General features: G+C 37.3%; 1 protein-coding gene across 4 annotated transcripts in view; it reads left to right on the top strand.

Annotated features, from left to right (window-relative positions):
* Positions 1–16,644, top strand: part of LRRK2 (leucine rich repeat kinase 2) — a 61,517-nt gene extending 44,873 nt beyond the window's left edge. For all 4 annotated transcript variants that reach the window (XM_085041136.1, XM_085041152.1, XM_085041144.1 and 1 more), the window contains 16 exons: positions 414–560; positions 710–901; positions 1,612–1,758; positions 2,095–2,195; positions 2,370–2,560; positions 3,198–3,358; positions 4,143–4,313; positions 6,029–6,129; positions 6,732–6,926; positions 7,936–8,129; positions 8,420–8,492; positions 9,312–9,496; positions 10,291–10,443; positions 11,165–11,373; positions 13,975–14,049; positions 15,922–16,644. In XM_085041136.1, coding sequence (XP_084897262.1) covers positions 414–560; positions 710–901; positions 1,612–1,758; positions 2,095–2,195; positions 2,370–2,560; positions 3,198–3,358; positions 4,143–4,313; positions 6,029–6,129; positions 6,732–6,926; positions 7,936–8,129; positions 8,420–8,492; positions 9,312–9,496; positions 10,291–10,443; positions 11,165–11,373; positions 13,975–14,049; positions 15,922–16,043 — 2,417 coding nt within the window. In that variant the 3' untranslated portion in view covers positions 16,044–16,644. The remainder of the gene's footprint in view (positions 1–413; positions 561–709; positions 902–1,611; positions 1,759–2,094; positions 2,196–2,369; positions 2,561–3,197; positions 3,359–4,142; positions 4,314–6,028; positions 6,130–6,731; positions 6,927–7,935; positions 8,130–8,419; positions 8,493–9,311; positions 9,497–10,290; positions 10,444–11,164; positions 11,374–13,974; positions 14,050–15,921) is intronic.
* Positions 16,645–17,496: the final 852 nt, after the last annotated feature.

Genomic DNA, 17,496 nt, shown 5'->3' with positions numbered 1-17,496 from the left:
CTTCAGTTTCTTCTGAGCATCAAATTCCAGTTGCATCCTGCTATTTCATGAGTGTGTGACAGGAAAAATTTAAACACAGCTGTTTTTCATATTTTGCCTGAGATTATTCTGTGCTTGAACTTGAATGTACCAAAGCATTTCAGTAATGCCTACCTGCTGCATGACTTACCATCTGATTAAATACTTACAGTTTGGGGGTGTGCCTTATAGAACTGAACACTAGCTGACATATAGTTAGCTTTTGTGGGGCTATGCTGCCTGCAAGGTTGTAGCATTTATTTTGTTTGTTATTTGGGTAGTTGCAATCCTACAATCATAATTATATATTCAAGGTATCATCAATTATTCTGAGTATTTAAAAATTGACATTCGTATTGGAGATCAGATTTTTAATCTAATTTTGTGTTTTCTAGAGCGAGCTCTTCGTCCTAACCGAATGTACTGGAGACAAGGCATCTACTTGAATTGGTCTCCTGAAGCTTATTGTCTAGTGGAGTCAGCGGTATTTGACAACAACCCAGACAGTTTTTTGAAAATTACAGCTCCTTCTTGCAGAAAAGGTTAATTATTCCTGAGCCTGAATTTTGCTCCAGTTTGATTGCAGCTTGGCATTTTTGTTTGTTGTGCTTTTGCCTTTGGAATGTAGAATTTGTCTTTGTAACTGAAAGTACAGCAGAGTCTGTAATTTCCCTCTTTTGGTTTCTTAAAGGGTGCATTCTTCTGGGGCAAGTTGTGGATCACATAGATTCTCTTATGGAAGAATGGTTTCCAGGTTTGTTGGAAATAGATGTATGTGGTGAAGGGGAAACACTGTTGAAGAAATGGGCTCTGTACAGCTTTCAAGATGGTGAAGAACACCAAAAAATTCTACTTGATGACTTACTCAGGAAGGCTGAAGAAGGTATATATTTATGCCATTTGAGGTATATAGAGGTACATTTGTATCTAGACAAATAGTATGCAACATCCCCTTTATAACATTTGGGTACTTCACATTATTTAGAAGTGTTTCATTTACATAAGAAATAATTACAGGATAAGTCAAAACCAACTTTTTTTTGTGTAAGAGCTGTCAAATATATATAAGTATAGAATATGACACAGATTGCATCTACTCTGTGCAGTCATATAAAAATGGCAATAATGAAAAGAATAATTTTGTTGTGATATTGATTATGCAGCTTCAATCTTGGAAATTAATCCAGCACATAGTAAAATTAATACTTGATCTTTTGGTTGGATCACATAGCACAGTAATTTAAAAGACAATATTCAGTATGCCATTCTACATACTAACAACAGTCTTTCTTTTTACAGACAGAAAAACAATCTCTTGGTTAGTTTGGTGTTACATAGCAGCAATTTCTTTCACATTTGATTGGTACATATATAGAACCTTGAAAATATTTAATCATAAAAGATCCAGAATTTGAATGGCAAACCTAATTAGTGTGTATGTCTTTGAGGACATATATATATAAAAGCACATATATGAATCTAATTTTAGGTACATTGATCTTACGTATTCTCAGAGATCCTCATGCCTTTCAGTGTTTTTGAATGATGCCTACCCTTTTTTTTTTTTTTCATTGTCTCTTTTGTTTTTCCTAGGTGACCTTTTGGTAAATCCAGACCAACCAAGACAGGCCATTCCAATTGCTCAGATTGCTCCTGATCTGATATTGGCTGATTTGCCTAGAAATATTATGCTGAACAATGATGACCTGGAATTTGATGAAGCTCCTGAATTTCTCTTGGGTAAGCATTATTTTGTAGGGTGTTTTGTTTTGTTTTTTTTACAGAGATTATGTAAACAAATCTATTGAAGTCAGTTCTGCAACATATAAAGAGCATTTCAGAGATTTCTTTTCTGAAGAAATGCATTATTTTAAGGTATTCTGAATTTCAGGTTATTGAGTTTTGAATTTTCCATTAACTTGTGCATTGGTTTTATGTGTTTAGCTTAAGCTTAACAGAGTAGATGATCCATACATTTTAAAACTAAACCCTTTCAGCTTTTTTTTTTTTTTTTTGGTGAGAAATGGTTGTTATCCCTTTGTTTATATTAGTCTTTTCAATTTTATTGTTCAAAAGGTGATGGTGGGTTTGGATCTGTGTACCATGCATCCTATGGTGGAGAAGAGGTTGCTGTAAAGATTTTCAATAAACACACTTCTCTCAGGCTCCTAAGACAAGTAAGAAATACTGCCTTTTTTTCTTTAGTGCTGCTCTTGGAATACCAACCCTAGAGAAGAACTTTAAAAGTTTGAATAAATTGCAAGTCTTCACTCCAAAATATTCCTCACTTTACCTCAGATGTAGAGAAGTTATGCTGTTTGCACTATTTCATCTGATTTTACCATTTACAGGAGCTTGCAGTGCTTTGTCACCTCCACCACCCCAGTTTAGTGTCTTTGCTGGCTGCTGCAATTCGTCCCCGGATGCTGGTGATGGAATTAGCCCTCAAAGGATCTCTTGACCGTTTGCTTCAACAAGACAATGCAAGTTTAACTAGAACACTTCAGCACAGGATAGCTCTACATGTGGCTGATGGCTTAAGGTAAATGTGACTTCTGCATTGCTGTAAAAACAGGATGTAATTTCAAATAGGAATTTGAATGCAAATGAAAAGCTTCTGTTCTCTCACATCCCAAGCAGAATATTTCCTGGGTCAGACAAATGCTTGTGTTTTTATGGTTGATTGGCTGATACGTAACACGTACTTTTGTTACCTGGTTTTTTCCAGCTAATGAGTGAGGCTTGTAAAAGTAGAGAAATTGCAAGACTCTGAGTGCAATTTCTATGTGGCTATTGATTTCTTACTGAAATGTTAAAGAAATTAATTTAGCACATTTCTCAAGTTCTGAAAGTCTATGAATGACCTCAGGAGCTGTTTCAGTGTGACTTTAAAATAACAAAACCCGCAAGGGGGCTCAGAGTCAAAGAAGCTTAAGGTTCTAAGATGCATTTTTCCAGCTGTCAGTGATTCTTCAGATAAAACTGGGTACTAAAATACTGCAATGTAAATAGCAAAGTAGTAAACAGTAAATAGTATTTCAGAACAATTCTAAAGTTATTATCCAGAAAGGCTGTGTCATGCTGGTGATGTTTGACATTTTTAACACAAATATTTCATCTTTGAAAGAGATGCAACCCTGACTTATGACTGTTTTCAATAAATATTTTTTGATTACTAGGTACCTGCATTCAGCAATGATCATCTACCGTGATTTAAAGCCTCACAATGTGCTGCTTTTTACCTTATATCCCAATTCAGCTGTTATTGCAAAAATAGCTGACTATGGCATTGCCCAGTATTGTTGCAGAATGGGAATAAAAACCTCCGAAGGCACGCCAGGTATGGAAATATGCTTTGACTTAAAGCCCATTTTGTCCAAAAATACCTAATGTATTTTTATGTAGACTGTAAGAAATAAATCAATATTCTAGTTCAAAATCACCAAAAGGAGTCTTAATCATATTACAAGTTGTGATGCCTCTTTCCTTTCCTCCTGTTCATGTTTTAACACCTTTTAGAAGAATCAAGAAGTATATTAAAGGTTTAAAAAGAGAAGAAATTAAATTACATGGATTCATTAGAATTTTTTGTTGTCTTATTTTAATATAATTATTGTGATACGGAAATTATGCTGCTAAAATTTGTTGCTAAAATTTCCAGTAATGTGTACATGAGTCTTAATTTTTTTTTTAAGGCAATAAATACCTGCAATAAATTCCCTGACTTTAGAGGGAACGTATTAGCATCCATTCTAAAGCACTGAACACTTCAACCACTTTGAGAAGTACCTTTAGGTCTTTTAAACTGTGCTTCGATGTCAAATGTTAGACCTTCAATAAAGACTGCAGACTTGTCCTTGATTTTCAGCATTCATTGATAAAGTAATTATTTTATAATTAGTGGTGCAGGAGCTCTGTAACTGATGTACTATCCCCTTCCTTTATACTTACTCCTGATATTTTTGGAGGTCTGCCAAATACAAGCTGTTGCCAGCCCAGAAATAGTTTGGTGTATTTGCTTACACTTCCTGTGCCATTTTTATCAATAATTGTCAATATCAAAAGTATAAAGATGGCTTCATCTTGATATGAAACATAACTAGTAATGAATGATTTATTTTCAGGATTTCGAGCACCAGAGGTTGCCAGAGGAAATGTTATTTACAATCAGCAAGCTGATGTTTATTCATTTGGCTTGCTGCTTTATGACATTTTAACAGGAGGAGATAGAATAATGGAAGGCTTGAAGTTTCCAAATGAATTTGATGAATTAGCAATACAAGGAAAGTTACCAGGTATGCCTTGTTTCTTAAAGTTTTAACATTTGTCCTGTCTCTTCCAAGAATAGCATCTCTTATGGGTTATGTTGTATCTGACAGGGATCAGAGAAGGAGACTAAATAATAGCAATTTTTAGAAGCTTCTAATTTCATACAGTCTTGAAATAGTGAGGAATAGACACATATTCAGCATCACATTGATTATAATTCCACTGTAATTTCAAAAAATTTAGCTGGTCCACTTTGTAAAGAAATAGAGGGTATGTATACTTGGGACTTCATCCATAGCCAGCTGAAACAGGTGTTGCTGAAGATACCTTCTAGTACCTTACCTGGACTCAGCTGTGATACTTAATGACTGTGATAATGCATGTCATGCATGAAGATAAACACACTTCCCCTTTTGTTCTTTGACTGAGATACATTACATTAAAATATTCATTATTGAGAAGCTGTATATCTTAAAATCTTTTTAAAAAAACTTGAATTCTTACTTATAAAAATATAACATTCTTCATATTCCATCTGCATTACAATATGTAGTTGTTGGCTCCTGGAAGGAAGATTGAACAGACTATTAGGCTGGACATGATGTAATCATCTGGATATTGTAATTCAGTCTTGGACAGCTCTTGCCAAAGTGTTGAATTTTTATAGCACTACAAGCCTCATGTCTGGTGTTCTTATTCATTGCCCAGCAATAGTGGATATACTCATGAAACATTCTTTAGGGAATATTTCACTCCATCTGGGAAAGACCAGCATCCCTTAATCTGGCATGACTTCTTCATTATGGGAGACAGAGAGTTCATACATTTTCTACTCCCTAAGGAGAACAGTGCAATTCTAAGCTCAGAGAGTTTCCACCCCCTTCCTGAAGGGGATATCCCAGGAACTGATGACTAAGTATCTCTTGAGTGCAGCTGTATGGACGATATTGGGAGCCCTATGAAAAAATTGAAGCATAAATTTCTGGAGATTGTACAGTTCCTTCCACCTATGCCCATGCTCATCATTTATATATTTCCACCAAAAGGGGGGCTGGCTGATCTCACAAGTGCCTGTTGCCTGCACTGAACATGTTCATACGCAGGTATTCATCACTAACGTTACCTCTGTCTAAGGTAGGGCTGGAATGTGTGCTCTGGATTATGATTTATGAAAAGCAATACAGACACCATTATTCATGAGTGAGTTGTTCTGAGACAGCTCAGCACCTGTAGTCATAAGATATATATTCCAAGCACTGAGTGGGAATTTAAACTTCTATTAGATCTTATAAATGCTATATGGAGTTGTTTATCTAACTCCTATATGTTTAATTGGAAATTCATCTGTATTCAGAAGAATAAATGTGGAGAATAGTGTTCACAGGAATTTGAAATACTACTAACTGAAGTGACATACCCTTGAATGGTCAGCATTGATCAAAACATAGCCCACATATATCTGCGATTCACTCCCAGGCTAGGGAGATTAAAGAAAAAGATAAAGGAAAATCCATTTTCTTTAACTGCTGTTAATTAAAAGGACTCTGGTTCTAGCATTTCATGCTCTAGCATTTAATGGCAGATGAGCAATTCCAAGCTGTTTATGCTAACATTTTACCTAAGAATGTGGTATTTCTTAGAGCAGCTCAGTAAGAAATTGGATGAATTCTTAAAATTAGAAGAAGGTTACTCCGAAATATTGTAAATGCTGGTTAAGAAGTTATCTAATTTTACATTCCAGATCCTGTCAAAGAATATGGATGTGCCCCCTGGCCTGAAGTTGAAAATTTAATTAGAAAGTGTTTGAAGGAAAACCCTCAGGAACGACCAACATCTTGCCAGGTATTAGTTAGTGTATTTATTTTTATGATAGATGATAGTATAATGTTGTGGTTTCTGAAAAGGAATCAGACTTAAGCTAATGAGAAGCACAGGATTTATTCTGTTCCTCATTTCTGGAATGGAAATAGCCATGAAATATTGCCTGCTTTTGCCATCCAGAATAAACTGTTCCATTGAAATCTACCAACCACTTTTTCTAGCCTGTTGTTTTCTCCTGTGTTGCTGTGTAGCATTTGTAGTGAAACACAATTCAGATTACTTCTTGGTCTTTACTAGAGCTATGCAAAAAGGACTTTGTTAAATAGTACCAGTGCAGTTACACTGTTCCATGCATGTGAGAGTATGGATCTGAAGCCTGCTGTCTGTTGTCACACACTGCCTTCTTACTGAAATTAAATGGGTGGCATTTTCAAACATGCCTTAATCTCACCAACTAGAGTTGCTCCGTGCACACAGATTGTTCATTGATGGTTGCAGTACGAATGACCAGACCTGCTGAGATACTGTGTCCATGTTCATGAAACACTGTTATCCATTGCTTATTATTTGTCACTATACAAGCCATTGTTGTCACCATGTGCATGCTGTGGCTTTCCTTGTAGGTTTATGAGATCCTGAATTCTGCAGAGCTTGTCTGTTTGATGAGGTTTATCTCAATACCCAGCACGTCTACAGCAGAGTGCATGGTGGCTACCAATCAAAGCTGCAAGAAGGCAGGAGTCTGGATAGGCAATGGGAACACAGAAAAGGCACAACTTTCATTTGTTAACCTAAATACAGATGGACATACTTGTGAGGTATGTGGGAAAATTGACATTTATTCTTTTTTTTTTTTTGCTGGCACTCAGATGTGTTTCAGAAGAATTAATTGCATTTTAACAACAGGATATTACTTCTGGAAAGCTAAGTTTTGAGAGAACGAAGATTGCTCATAAGTGAGTCATCATTGTATCCGTGAAATGAAGTAGAAAAAGAGTTGCGTTTTACTCTCTTCCTGCAATCCAGCCTGAACTTTCTCATAATACTGTCTTTCCACTACTGGATTACTTTCTTCCACTGAGATGGAAACTATAAAGCATGGAGGCCACAGAAAGGAGTAGTAGTTAGGCAGCTCTTCATATCTCTACCTCCTCTAACAATGCAGTAGTCTCTTAATAGTTTCTCACTTCCCACAAATGCCATCTCCTTGTGCCATTTTGGGGATGCCCTCCAGTTCTTTTCATTTGATTTTTGTACATCTCAGTCCTGTCCCATCAGTAAGGGGGAAAGGTTTTATCCAGGCTTCATGTGCTGCAATGAACGTGTGTGCCAGAACTGAGAATGACTCATCATCAAAGTTGTTTAAGTTCTATTTCCATCTGCCATCTGTTGACCATCATACATCTGAATTGGTAGCTTTAGTATAAATTATATGCATTATTTTTCTAAAAATAAAATGAGAAAAAGAAGTATCAGGCCAGTACTTTCACTGTTAGCATTTAGTATTGCAGTAGTTCCATTTGTTCAATTCTCTGATGGCTTTGAAACCTTGATTAGAATAGAAAGAATATCCTTTTTGTCAGCATTCAGCTGAGAGATGTTCCTGTGTACTGTTTGAGGGGTCCTTCCCAGCGCTTTGAAAATAGGTGGCACAGTTGATGATGTATTCTACTAATAGGGAATTAAATTTCTTAAAGGAGAAGTTAGGCCAAGGGTCTGTCCAGAGTCCAAGAAGATTGTACTCTATTTTTATCATCAGCAATTTACTAGCATTTACCCTTACTGAAATCATTATCAAGTTCTTTTTCTTCTTCTTTTCTGACTCAGGATATTGCTGACAGTAAAATTATAAGTTTGGCATTAGTGACTCTTCCTTCTGAGAAGGAAAACTGGATTGTAGCAGGAACCCAGTCTGGTTCTCTGTGGGCAGTTAACACAGAAGATGAAACAAGAAGGCATCGTCTGCAGAAAATGTCAGATTCCATCACTTGTTTATACTGCAATTCTCTTTCAAAGCAAAGGTATAAATGAATTTTAAATATTTTGGGTAACATTTTGAAAATACTACTAAACAGAGGCATTCAGAAAATGACATCTCAACATTTTGCGGTTTTGTTCAGACAGCTGCTTAATTTGCCTACATTTCCAATTAATTTTGCACCCAGTGTAACTTGGGACTACATTCCTGATCACAGGGGTTGTGTTTGCTCTTAGTGTTAAATTGAATACTTGAAATACTAGAGACATCTCATTTAAATTTTTCTTACCTGATTGAGGCATTTCTAGAATTCATTATTTTCTTTTATTTCAGCAAACAGAAGAATTTCTTCTTGGTAGGCACAGCTGATGGCAGACTGGCAGTTTTTGAAGACAGAGCAGTAAAGGTAGACTTGTTCTTTTTTGTCTGTTCTACTATGTGCTCTCAGTAATATCTAAAGCAGCTACCAAGAGTAGCTTTATTTCATGCCACTTATTTTTTAATAGCTTCTCTAAAACTAAAATTAATTTTCTACTGCAGTCTGAGAGAAACTGCACATGTTTTACAGTAACTGCTTTAAACAATAGAGTTAAGAGGTGGAAAATTCCTTTGAAAGGCCTGGCAAACTGGGTAGACACTGACATTAATGGTTGTTGTTAAGAATATTCTAACAGATTTAATATCTCCTTTATTTATTGCTGTAATAGCTCCTTTTTCTTCTGATTTAGTAAATTTTTGTAGAACATCTGTGCTCACAAATAAATTATTTTTAGGTTTTCTGTAGGTCAAAATTCTACTCACACAACAGATAAAGAAATGCTGGGAGCTGTGTATATCAGCTGGTACCTGAAGGTTTAGCTCCTGATCATATACAGCTTGGAGCAGTTATGGAATTGCAGGGCATTTCAGAACTAGATTAAGATCCAGTGTAGGACTGCTCCAAAGACATGGATGTGACTTTCCAGCCTATTCTTGAATTGTGCCAGGGGCTGCAGAAAGTGTCAGTCCCTGCTCTGACCTGTTTCTGCTCACAGGCTGTTTGCTATGGGACATCTGTAATGGGAATACAGCCCTTTTCAGTCAGTAACATTCTGGAAATATTCTGAACCATCAGAGAATCTGGATGCATAAATTTAATTCAGCAGGCTGTGTGGCCTTGTTTTAACAAGATTTGGAGTGTCTGCATCCTCCTTGTTTCTAATGCAGAGTATATTTTTGCTTTCAGTGTAAGGGTGCTACACCTTTGAAGATACTGACTATAGGAAATGTTAGCACACCTGTGATGTGCTTAAATGAATCCTTATGCTTATCTGAAAAAAATGTAATCTGGGGAGGCTGTGGAACAAAAATCATTGCCTTAACCAGTGACTTCTCTGTTCAAAAACTCATTGAAACAAAGACAAGTCAACTGTAAGTTTTTTATTTTTATACATGATGTTACTTGGCTCATTTGTTTTCATTAAAGCTTTCTGGCAGTACTTTGATATAATGTCTTGTTCTAGAGCTCATTCTTTGAATTTGCTTGTTTCTGTTCTTTTCTTTCCGTAATATAGATGAAGCGTCAGTGAGTAGTGTTGAAAGTACATGTTGGTCCTTTTAAACAAGGAAATACATTTTTACTCCATAGAGGATTTATGAAGTCAATATCTATTCAGAAAATGTGTAAATGCAGATGATCAGTTTTTCTCTGTCAATTGCATTGGTCCAGGCCCTGTTTACTTAGGATTACACATACATATTTGTCATAGTAGTTGTCCTTCTATGTTTGTCAGGGTGATATGTGTGCATATCTTTGCCCTATATATATTTAATCACCTCTGATTGCTGACTTCTCACTATTTAGAAATTACTGACTGAGGGTTTGGGAGTGTTTGGTGTAATTCTCACATGGACAAATCCTCTCTGAAGTTAAGGGGAGTTTTTCCTGAGCAGAGAAAATAGTGTTTGATGAGAAAGATTTATTAATAGACTTTGAGCATTAATGTGCCTCCAAGGATGTCATCAGCGTAACTCTGCTACTGTGAAAATTTATGTCAAACTGTAGGAAGATTAAAGCAAAGCCTTTCAGTTGTATCTTAGCCTAGTTTGGTTTTAAGGCTGAATGATTCTGCAAGAGTCAGAGGGAAACTAATCCCACTCATAATAGTTAAGGTTTTCTACTAGGTGTTTTCTGTGTATCTAACTTGAATTATTCTCTCTTCTAGGTTCTGTCATAATGCTTACAGTGATGCAAACATTATTTCAATAGCAATAGACAAATCAATCTACTTGGCAAAGAAAAACAGCCATTTTGTGGAAATCTGGGACAAGAAGACAGAAAAACTTTCTGAATTAATTGACTGTGCACATTTTCTTAAGTAAGTATTTTGTTTCAGATTGTTGGCCTGGTTGATAGGAAGCTGAGTATCAGATTGCCTTCTCTAGCATGGTACCCTAACCTACCAGAGGTAAGGGATTTGCCCAATTGATTGGGCAAGTGTGGATTTCCTATCCTGTTTTTAGCCCAGAACTTCAGAGTATTCCATGTAGAATCCCACTTTTTAAAGACCCTTATTATATTTCACAATTTCTCTGTGATGTCAAGGGGACACATTTAACTCAAGAAAGAAAATCTTTTGCTATCCATCAGGTGCTAATAGTAATCCAGTTACTTCCTGAACAAGAATGGCTTCTCTCTCCAGTGCACAAATTCAGTAGGAAATCAGAGTTTTATTAACAGTGACGACTTTTTCATTTGCATTTAAATTGCTCCTCTCCCTTAGCATGCCACATCCATTTACTTTTATGGTGAGGTTAAGAGCAGGTGTAGGTGTGCTATTCCCACATTGCTGTGACATTAACCTCCTGCAGACTGGGAGAGAACAGAGAAGTGTACCTGCCTCCTATTTAAAGGCCTTCTGAAGCAGACCAGCTGGCTCTTAGAAGTCCAATAGTTTTCATCCCAGTTTGTTTGCATGAGAATTTTGTGACTTGTCTTGGTGAACAGTTGCTTAAAAGTCTGGTATTCAGAGAGTCGTTCCAGCAGTTGCAGAATAAGGTGCCACCAAAGTCCAATACAAATTCTTTCTATACTTGTAGAAGCAAAGTGGAAAAATTAAATAAGGAATCAAAACATAAACTGGCTTATTCTGGAAGAGTGAAGACAATTTGCCTGCAGAAAAACACTGCACTGTGGATAGGGACAGGAGGAGGACATATCTTGCTGCTTGATTTATCAACGCGTCGTCCTGTACGAGTTATAGACAAGTTCTGTGATTCTGTTCGAGTCATGATAACAGCTCAGCTGGGTAAGTAAAACCATCACATCAGAAGTACTTTGAAATGAATGCTAAGTTTAGGTTTGCTGTGTCCTGTTTGTTATGGCGTTCCAGGAACAGATTAGCATTATCCATGATTTTCTCACTCATTCTACTCCACGGCATCAGTGTCAGACTGTCTGGTGCTAGCTGAATACCAGCAGGCTGAATACCTGTGCCCACATAAAGCAGCAGCTCTTCTCTGGCTTGTCACTGATCTGCACATGAACACCCCCACCTTCACTGCATCCTTGTGCTGTGCTTCAGCACAGCTGTCACCACCCTCTGTCACGTTCTTCTCGTGTGTGTGTCTGTCTGTGTTCTTTCTCCATCTCAAGTGTTATGCTTCTGTCTTCTCTCTCTGTGGATATTGAAGCTGCTGTGAATTCAGAAACACACTGTAATCCTGCTAGCGGATATCACAGTTGCAGGCTTTGAATGTTTTCTTCTGACCATCGTTTACTTATTCTGGGCACTGTTTCTTCCTTTCTGGCACCAGAAGAATCCATAGTCTACAGTTAGGTCATAGTGCTGGTAGTGTTGTATGAGTCAAAAATACCTCATCTTCCTCTGACTTGCCTTTGCCTGAAACAGCAAGTGTGTACAGTCTGTTCAATCCTCAGCTGTTAATTGTGCCAACTATAGCACAGCATTTTCAGTCCATCTAGTCCTGACAGCTACAGTGTTAATATTATAAAGGGACATTTTATTTTTAGCATTTTGTAAAGAATAGTTACTATGAAAACATAATTTTTGCCTTACTGCTGTCATTGATAGGGAAAATACATTGTATACATCACTCTAGTTTAAAAAGCCTTGAGGCTCAGTCACCTCAACATTTTTTATCAAAATTTTATTTATAGAAAAATGAATATTCAGGAGAAAGAGTTTAGCTGAGTTTGCACAAATCTCAAGAGTGGCAAATAAGATTGATATATGCAGTTTGATGTGTACTTTTTTCTTTTGATCATCTTTTCACAGCAATTATTTATAAGGGCTGGGGGTTTTTTTCTAAATTCAAGGACTTGGTTTCTACTGGAATCTGTGAAAATGGCACTGAGGCTACTGAGTAGTTCTTCAACAGGACCACATTGCTTATGTGAAATAAGAGAAGATAGAGGGAAATATTTTTGTATGAAATAGTTTCACTTAAGGTTAAAACATATAATGTCAATCACAGGCAAATATTTCAGGGAAAAGAGATTGCCAGACTTTGAGACGTTAATATTATTTGTACTTCATATATGAATATGGAAATACAATGTCATTTTCCAATTCTGTCACCTAACACATTGATGTTTAATAGACATGAGACTTACCATAGAGAAAATTTAGATGTAAATGTGTAGTTCATTTTGCAAGTGCAAATTTAGGTTTCTATATAGTAAGACAGGAGCCGGGTCTAAATAAGAAACATTATACTTAAGTTCCAATCACTTTTGTAAGAAGTATGAATAGGACTGGCTGCAGAAAAAAATTACAGTGATGAAAAATCTGAGCATGGAGGATGTGTATGGTTCCCACCATCCCTCATCTACTATAACCAGATTTACATCACTCTCAGAGAAGTGCAGTGCCAACCTCCTCTGGGCAGGAAAAACCTCTCTCTACCTTGCAGAGGTCCTGGGGGCCACTAGAAAACTTCCAAACTGCAGCTTTGAGTTAAGCCATACTCAAGCCTATTTATACCCCAGAAACTGCTCCCTGGCTCATCTTTTCCCTGGGACTGTAAGACTCCATGCACGAAGCGATGTGAGGTGCAGTGCTGCAGCTGGGGTGGCTGCACAGTGGGGGCTGTTCCTTCCCTGGCCTGATCCTGACCAGGGGTGTAGGCTGGGTCCTGTATTCCTCTACCAGCTTAAAGCCAAGAGCTCTCCACCCTCATTGTGCTGCCAATAGGAACAGGGAGCTGCTGTAGCAGGAGAAGGTGACAGCTTCTAGCTATTCTTGCAAGACGTTTATAGACATGTCATGCTGGAAATAAGCAAGCAGTTGATATTGAAACACTGGCACATTCTGTTTATCCCTTTGTGATCCAAACACTCCTGTCTTCCTGGTCTTTTTTTGCATTATTCAGTGGGCACCTTGTTACAATGTATCCCCTATTCCCATTTCCCACCCACATGCCATCAGAATTTTAAAACTTTTAGTTCATAATTTTTACTCAGTTTTTGTCATAATTGGTTGGTTTGGTTTTTTCATAACTGGACTGGTTACTGGTACGTTCTGCTGTGCACTGGAACTTCGCTTGCAGTGTGTTCTTTTGCTGTGTCATCTGTTTGCTGTGACTCTACCACCTCTGCCTGTGCTATATAATAGGGTGCTTTGTTCTTGGGCTTGTTCAGCAGGCTGGTCAGCTAATCCCATGCTTATGCCTTGGAACCCTGATAAACCCTGACATTAAATGGAGACATAAGCTATATTGTCTTCGTGTCTGGGTTTTTCATGGTTAATGATTTTGAATAAAGGGTCCGGTTGATTGAACTCTTGCTTTCTTTTCTCTAAGTGCCTTGATGTCATCTACTCTTTCTGTCCCAAAATTATAAAATCCACATTAAATTTAAAATATGATATTTTATTTCTTTGAAAAAGGGAGTCTCAAGAATGTGGTCCTTGTTTTGGGATATTGCTATAAAAGTGACACGGAAGACAACAAATATCACAAAGGTACCTGAACTGTGTTTTATTAACTTGTATTACTAGTGGAGTAGACACTATTGTGCTTGACTACTCACTGAGAGTGAAAAGTTGATGACCATCATTTGACATAATTTTATTGAAACACTCTTTACTAAATAGTTTTTGTTTTCTTTTGCATATCTGGGCTCATATAAACTAAAAGTAACTTCCAAAAATGTATCTGAGGAAGCCAGTGTTTGAAGAATACAGTACAGCTTGTTGGGAACTTGTATTTGGAGAGTAAATGTCATTGTCTAATTGGAGAATGTATCAAATGGATTTCCAGAGGTGTCTGTGCTAGGTCAGGAATCCTCAATGTTTTCATGAGTGATGTGGATGAAAGAATATTGAATGTGCTTTTCAGATTTGCAAACAACTCACAGCTCGCTCGAGGGCAGGATTAGAACTTGAAGTGACCCTGACAAATAGAACAAATGGTCTGGGAGGAAATAGGATACAATTCTGTAAGGACAAATGCAAGACCTTTTATCAAATTAGGAATGATCCATTGTACCAGCATGAGGAAATGTTCAGCTTAAACAGCAGTGCTGCAGAAAAATGGTCTGAATTGATCAGAGGCTGGTCATGAGTCAGCCATGTCACCTGGGTGCAGAAGAGACAAACACCACTCTCACACCATGAAAGTGGTGTCTGTAAGACATAAGCTAATTCTCACACTCTTCTGAGTGCTAATATGGCCTCTGCTGGAGGAGCCTAACCATTTGGAATATTGCTGAATGATCTGGCCTATTAGGAATAGTCCAGAGGAGAGAAATGCAACCTGTAAGGAAATATTGCAGGAAGTTAAATTGTTTAATATAAATAATAGAGAGGACATGATAATAGACTTCAAATATGTAAATGCAGAGCAAGAGAATAAAGACTTCTACATATTCCCTGTGGGTAGGATAAGCACTAACCAGTCTCTGTTACAGCAAGGGAGATTTCAGTCAGACATCAGTAAAAGCTGCCTGACAATTAGAGTAGCCAAGTGCTTGAAGATAGAAAATCTTCATCTTTGGATTTTTCTAAGAACAATTACAGTTGATACTCTGATCAATGCCCTTCTTCGCTTTATCTCATCCCAGTTTCAGTGACTTCTAAAAATGTGGCAATGATAGTATAAAGTTAAGGACAGCAAGTGTAGATGAGCTGACTGAGTAAAACTTTAGAGCACTGGGGTTTATATTATGGTATTCCCTGATTCCTGATGCTGTAAGAACACTTACTGTCTTTTTAGCACTTCTATTTTATTTAAGAGTGACATTAGTCATAGAGAGGAATCAGAGACACCAGAATCCTTGGGGCCTTAGTTTGTAAGACCCAGCTCTTGATTATCTCTATTCCACTAAAACCACTGTGAATTCTTCCTGAATAAAGAGTTGTTTGCATGAATGGAGATTGAAGAAGTGACCTTTTCTCAGTATATTCACTACCTTATGAAATTAGTTTTTATTTTATAGTGAATGGGGTTTGAGTCTCATAAGCATTTAGGGTCTATCTGCTTGAGAAGATAGAGATGAAATTTTAGCAGGTACCTCAGTATTGGCATTAGCTGTAGCTCAGATCAGTACTTTATGGCCTACAGGCACCAGAAATGGTTTTCCAGTACTTTTAAATGGGATACTCTAAATTTAGGAACTGGAATCCAAATCATTGTGCAAGTACAAAGAGCTTGTACCCCACAGCTGCATCACCTCACACGTGAAATGCCGTGTAACTTGTCTTCTGGGTCCTAAGGGTCATGCTTCATTGGGTGACTTTATGAGTAATTGAAAATAAGCAGATAAGCAAAACCATTTCTAAGTATGCAATAAGTCATCGCTGTTGCAGTTTTCAAATTTCCTTCTTTTTCCCCAGAGTTACAATCCTGCGTGTCCGTGTGGGACATTAATTTGCCCCATGAAGTGCAAAACCTGAAAAAACACATAGAAATGAGACAGGAACTAGCAGAAAAAATGAAGAGCTTTTCTTTGGACTGAAAAGACACCCTGCAAGTGCCCTTCTCTTTTCTAGTCTTCCATCCTTACATACTGTGCAATATTTACAACTTCTTCTTGCTGACACTTTTAAACTAAACCAGGAAAAAAATACCATAAGAGTATTCATAGGATGCCAAGAAGAAAGAAGTTATTTGTAATATTTGAAAGGACAGAAAACTGTTGAGAATTTCTGATTCTAAAATGTTACCATGCATCTGTTGTTGACCTGTGAAGTTCTGCTCTCTGCAATTACGGCTCAACTTCAGTATAACATTGTTCATCTGGTTTTTGATCCCAGTTAAACTGGGAATAAGCCAGGAGATTATAAATGACTCTTATTTACTTCATTATCTCTACTGAGTTGACACTCTAATAAGAAGCAAAATTTAAGCCTCTGTGTGTTTACTGCAGTTTGCATGTATGAGTTTGCTCTTATGATTCATGGTTTAGTAATGTCAGAGCTCATGACCCTATGAAAAAACATCATATATTATCTAACAGCAGTGTTTAAAGGAATACATAACGACTACATTACTCTTTGAAAACAACAGGAAGAATAGTCTGTACTTCTTCCATGAATAATTGACATTTTTCATTATGACTGGAAAAAACGCCGTTGTGCTACAATAATAAAATAGCTCTGAATTAAACACACCAAGAGGCTTCTGCAAGGGGGGTGTCCTCCTGCAGTGCTGCAGTCTGCCTGTTCCTGGGAGGTGTAGTCACACTGGGAACACTGCCAGTCACGTAGATCTCTTGTGCAGCTTTCTTGGAAGAGGGAAGAGAAAGCACGGGATAAATGCCCTGATCTAAATGCTGCTACAACTTGCTCTTAGTCCAACTTGTTTGTTTGCTTACCTCAGTCTAAAAAAAAATGTTTCTAACATGCAAAGTTTCCACTTAATTCATTCTTGTTTGAATTTATATTGTTATTTTGGGGGAGAATCAGGGGAATCTTGAGGAGTGAAAGAATTGGCTGCCTCTTCCAAATTTGTTTCCACACATTGTCATTCAAGAGACACCTTTTGCTGCTCTCTGGCTGTAAATCCAAGCTGCCCACACTGACCTGCTCTAAGGAAGTGCCTTATTTCTGTCCAGCTGAAGACAGATGTCATTCTCTTTTTTTGAAACCAGAAGAATCCACACAGTGCTCCCAAAATTTCAAGGAGTGGAGTATCCAGAGTCATTCCTGAGTCTGTGGAGATGAACAAGGTTGAGCAACCAAAAAGTTCTCCCTTTTTTGCACAGTTTTTTTTTGCTGTTTTGTTTTGTTTTTTGGGGGGGGTTAGTTTTTGTTTTCTTTTTTTGAGAAAATTGTATACTGGGACAACAGCATTTTTGTGTCCAACTCTAGCATTGTTCTATTTTCTGCCAGTTGTGAAGTGCATACTCAGGATTCCTTTCAGATATGTATCCCAATTTTTATGTATTCTTATAATCAGTGTACTGAGAA

The sequence above is a fragment of the Lichenostomus cassidix genome, chromosome 1Aa (assembly GCF_008360975.1).
Source record: "Lichenostomus cassidix isolate B80296 chromosome 1Aa, HeHo_3.0, whole genome shotgun sequence".
NCBI classification, from domain to species: domain Eukaryota; kingdom Metazoa; phylum Chordata; class Aves; order Passeriformes; family Meliphagidae; genus Lichenostomus; species Lichenostomus cassidix.
This window is presented reverse-complemented; position numbering and strand designations above follow the sequence as displayed.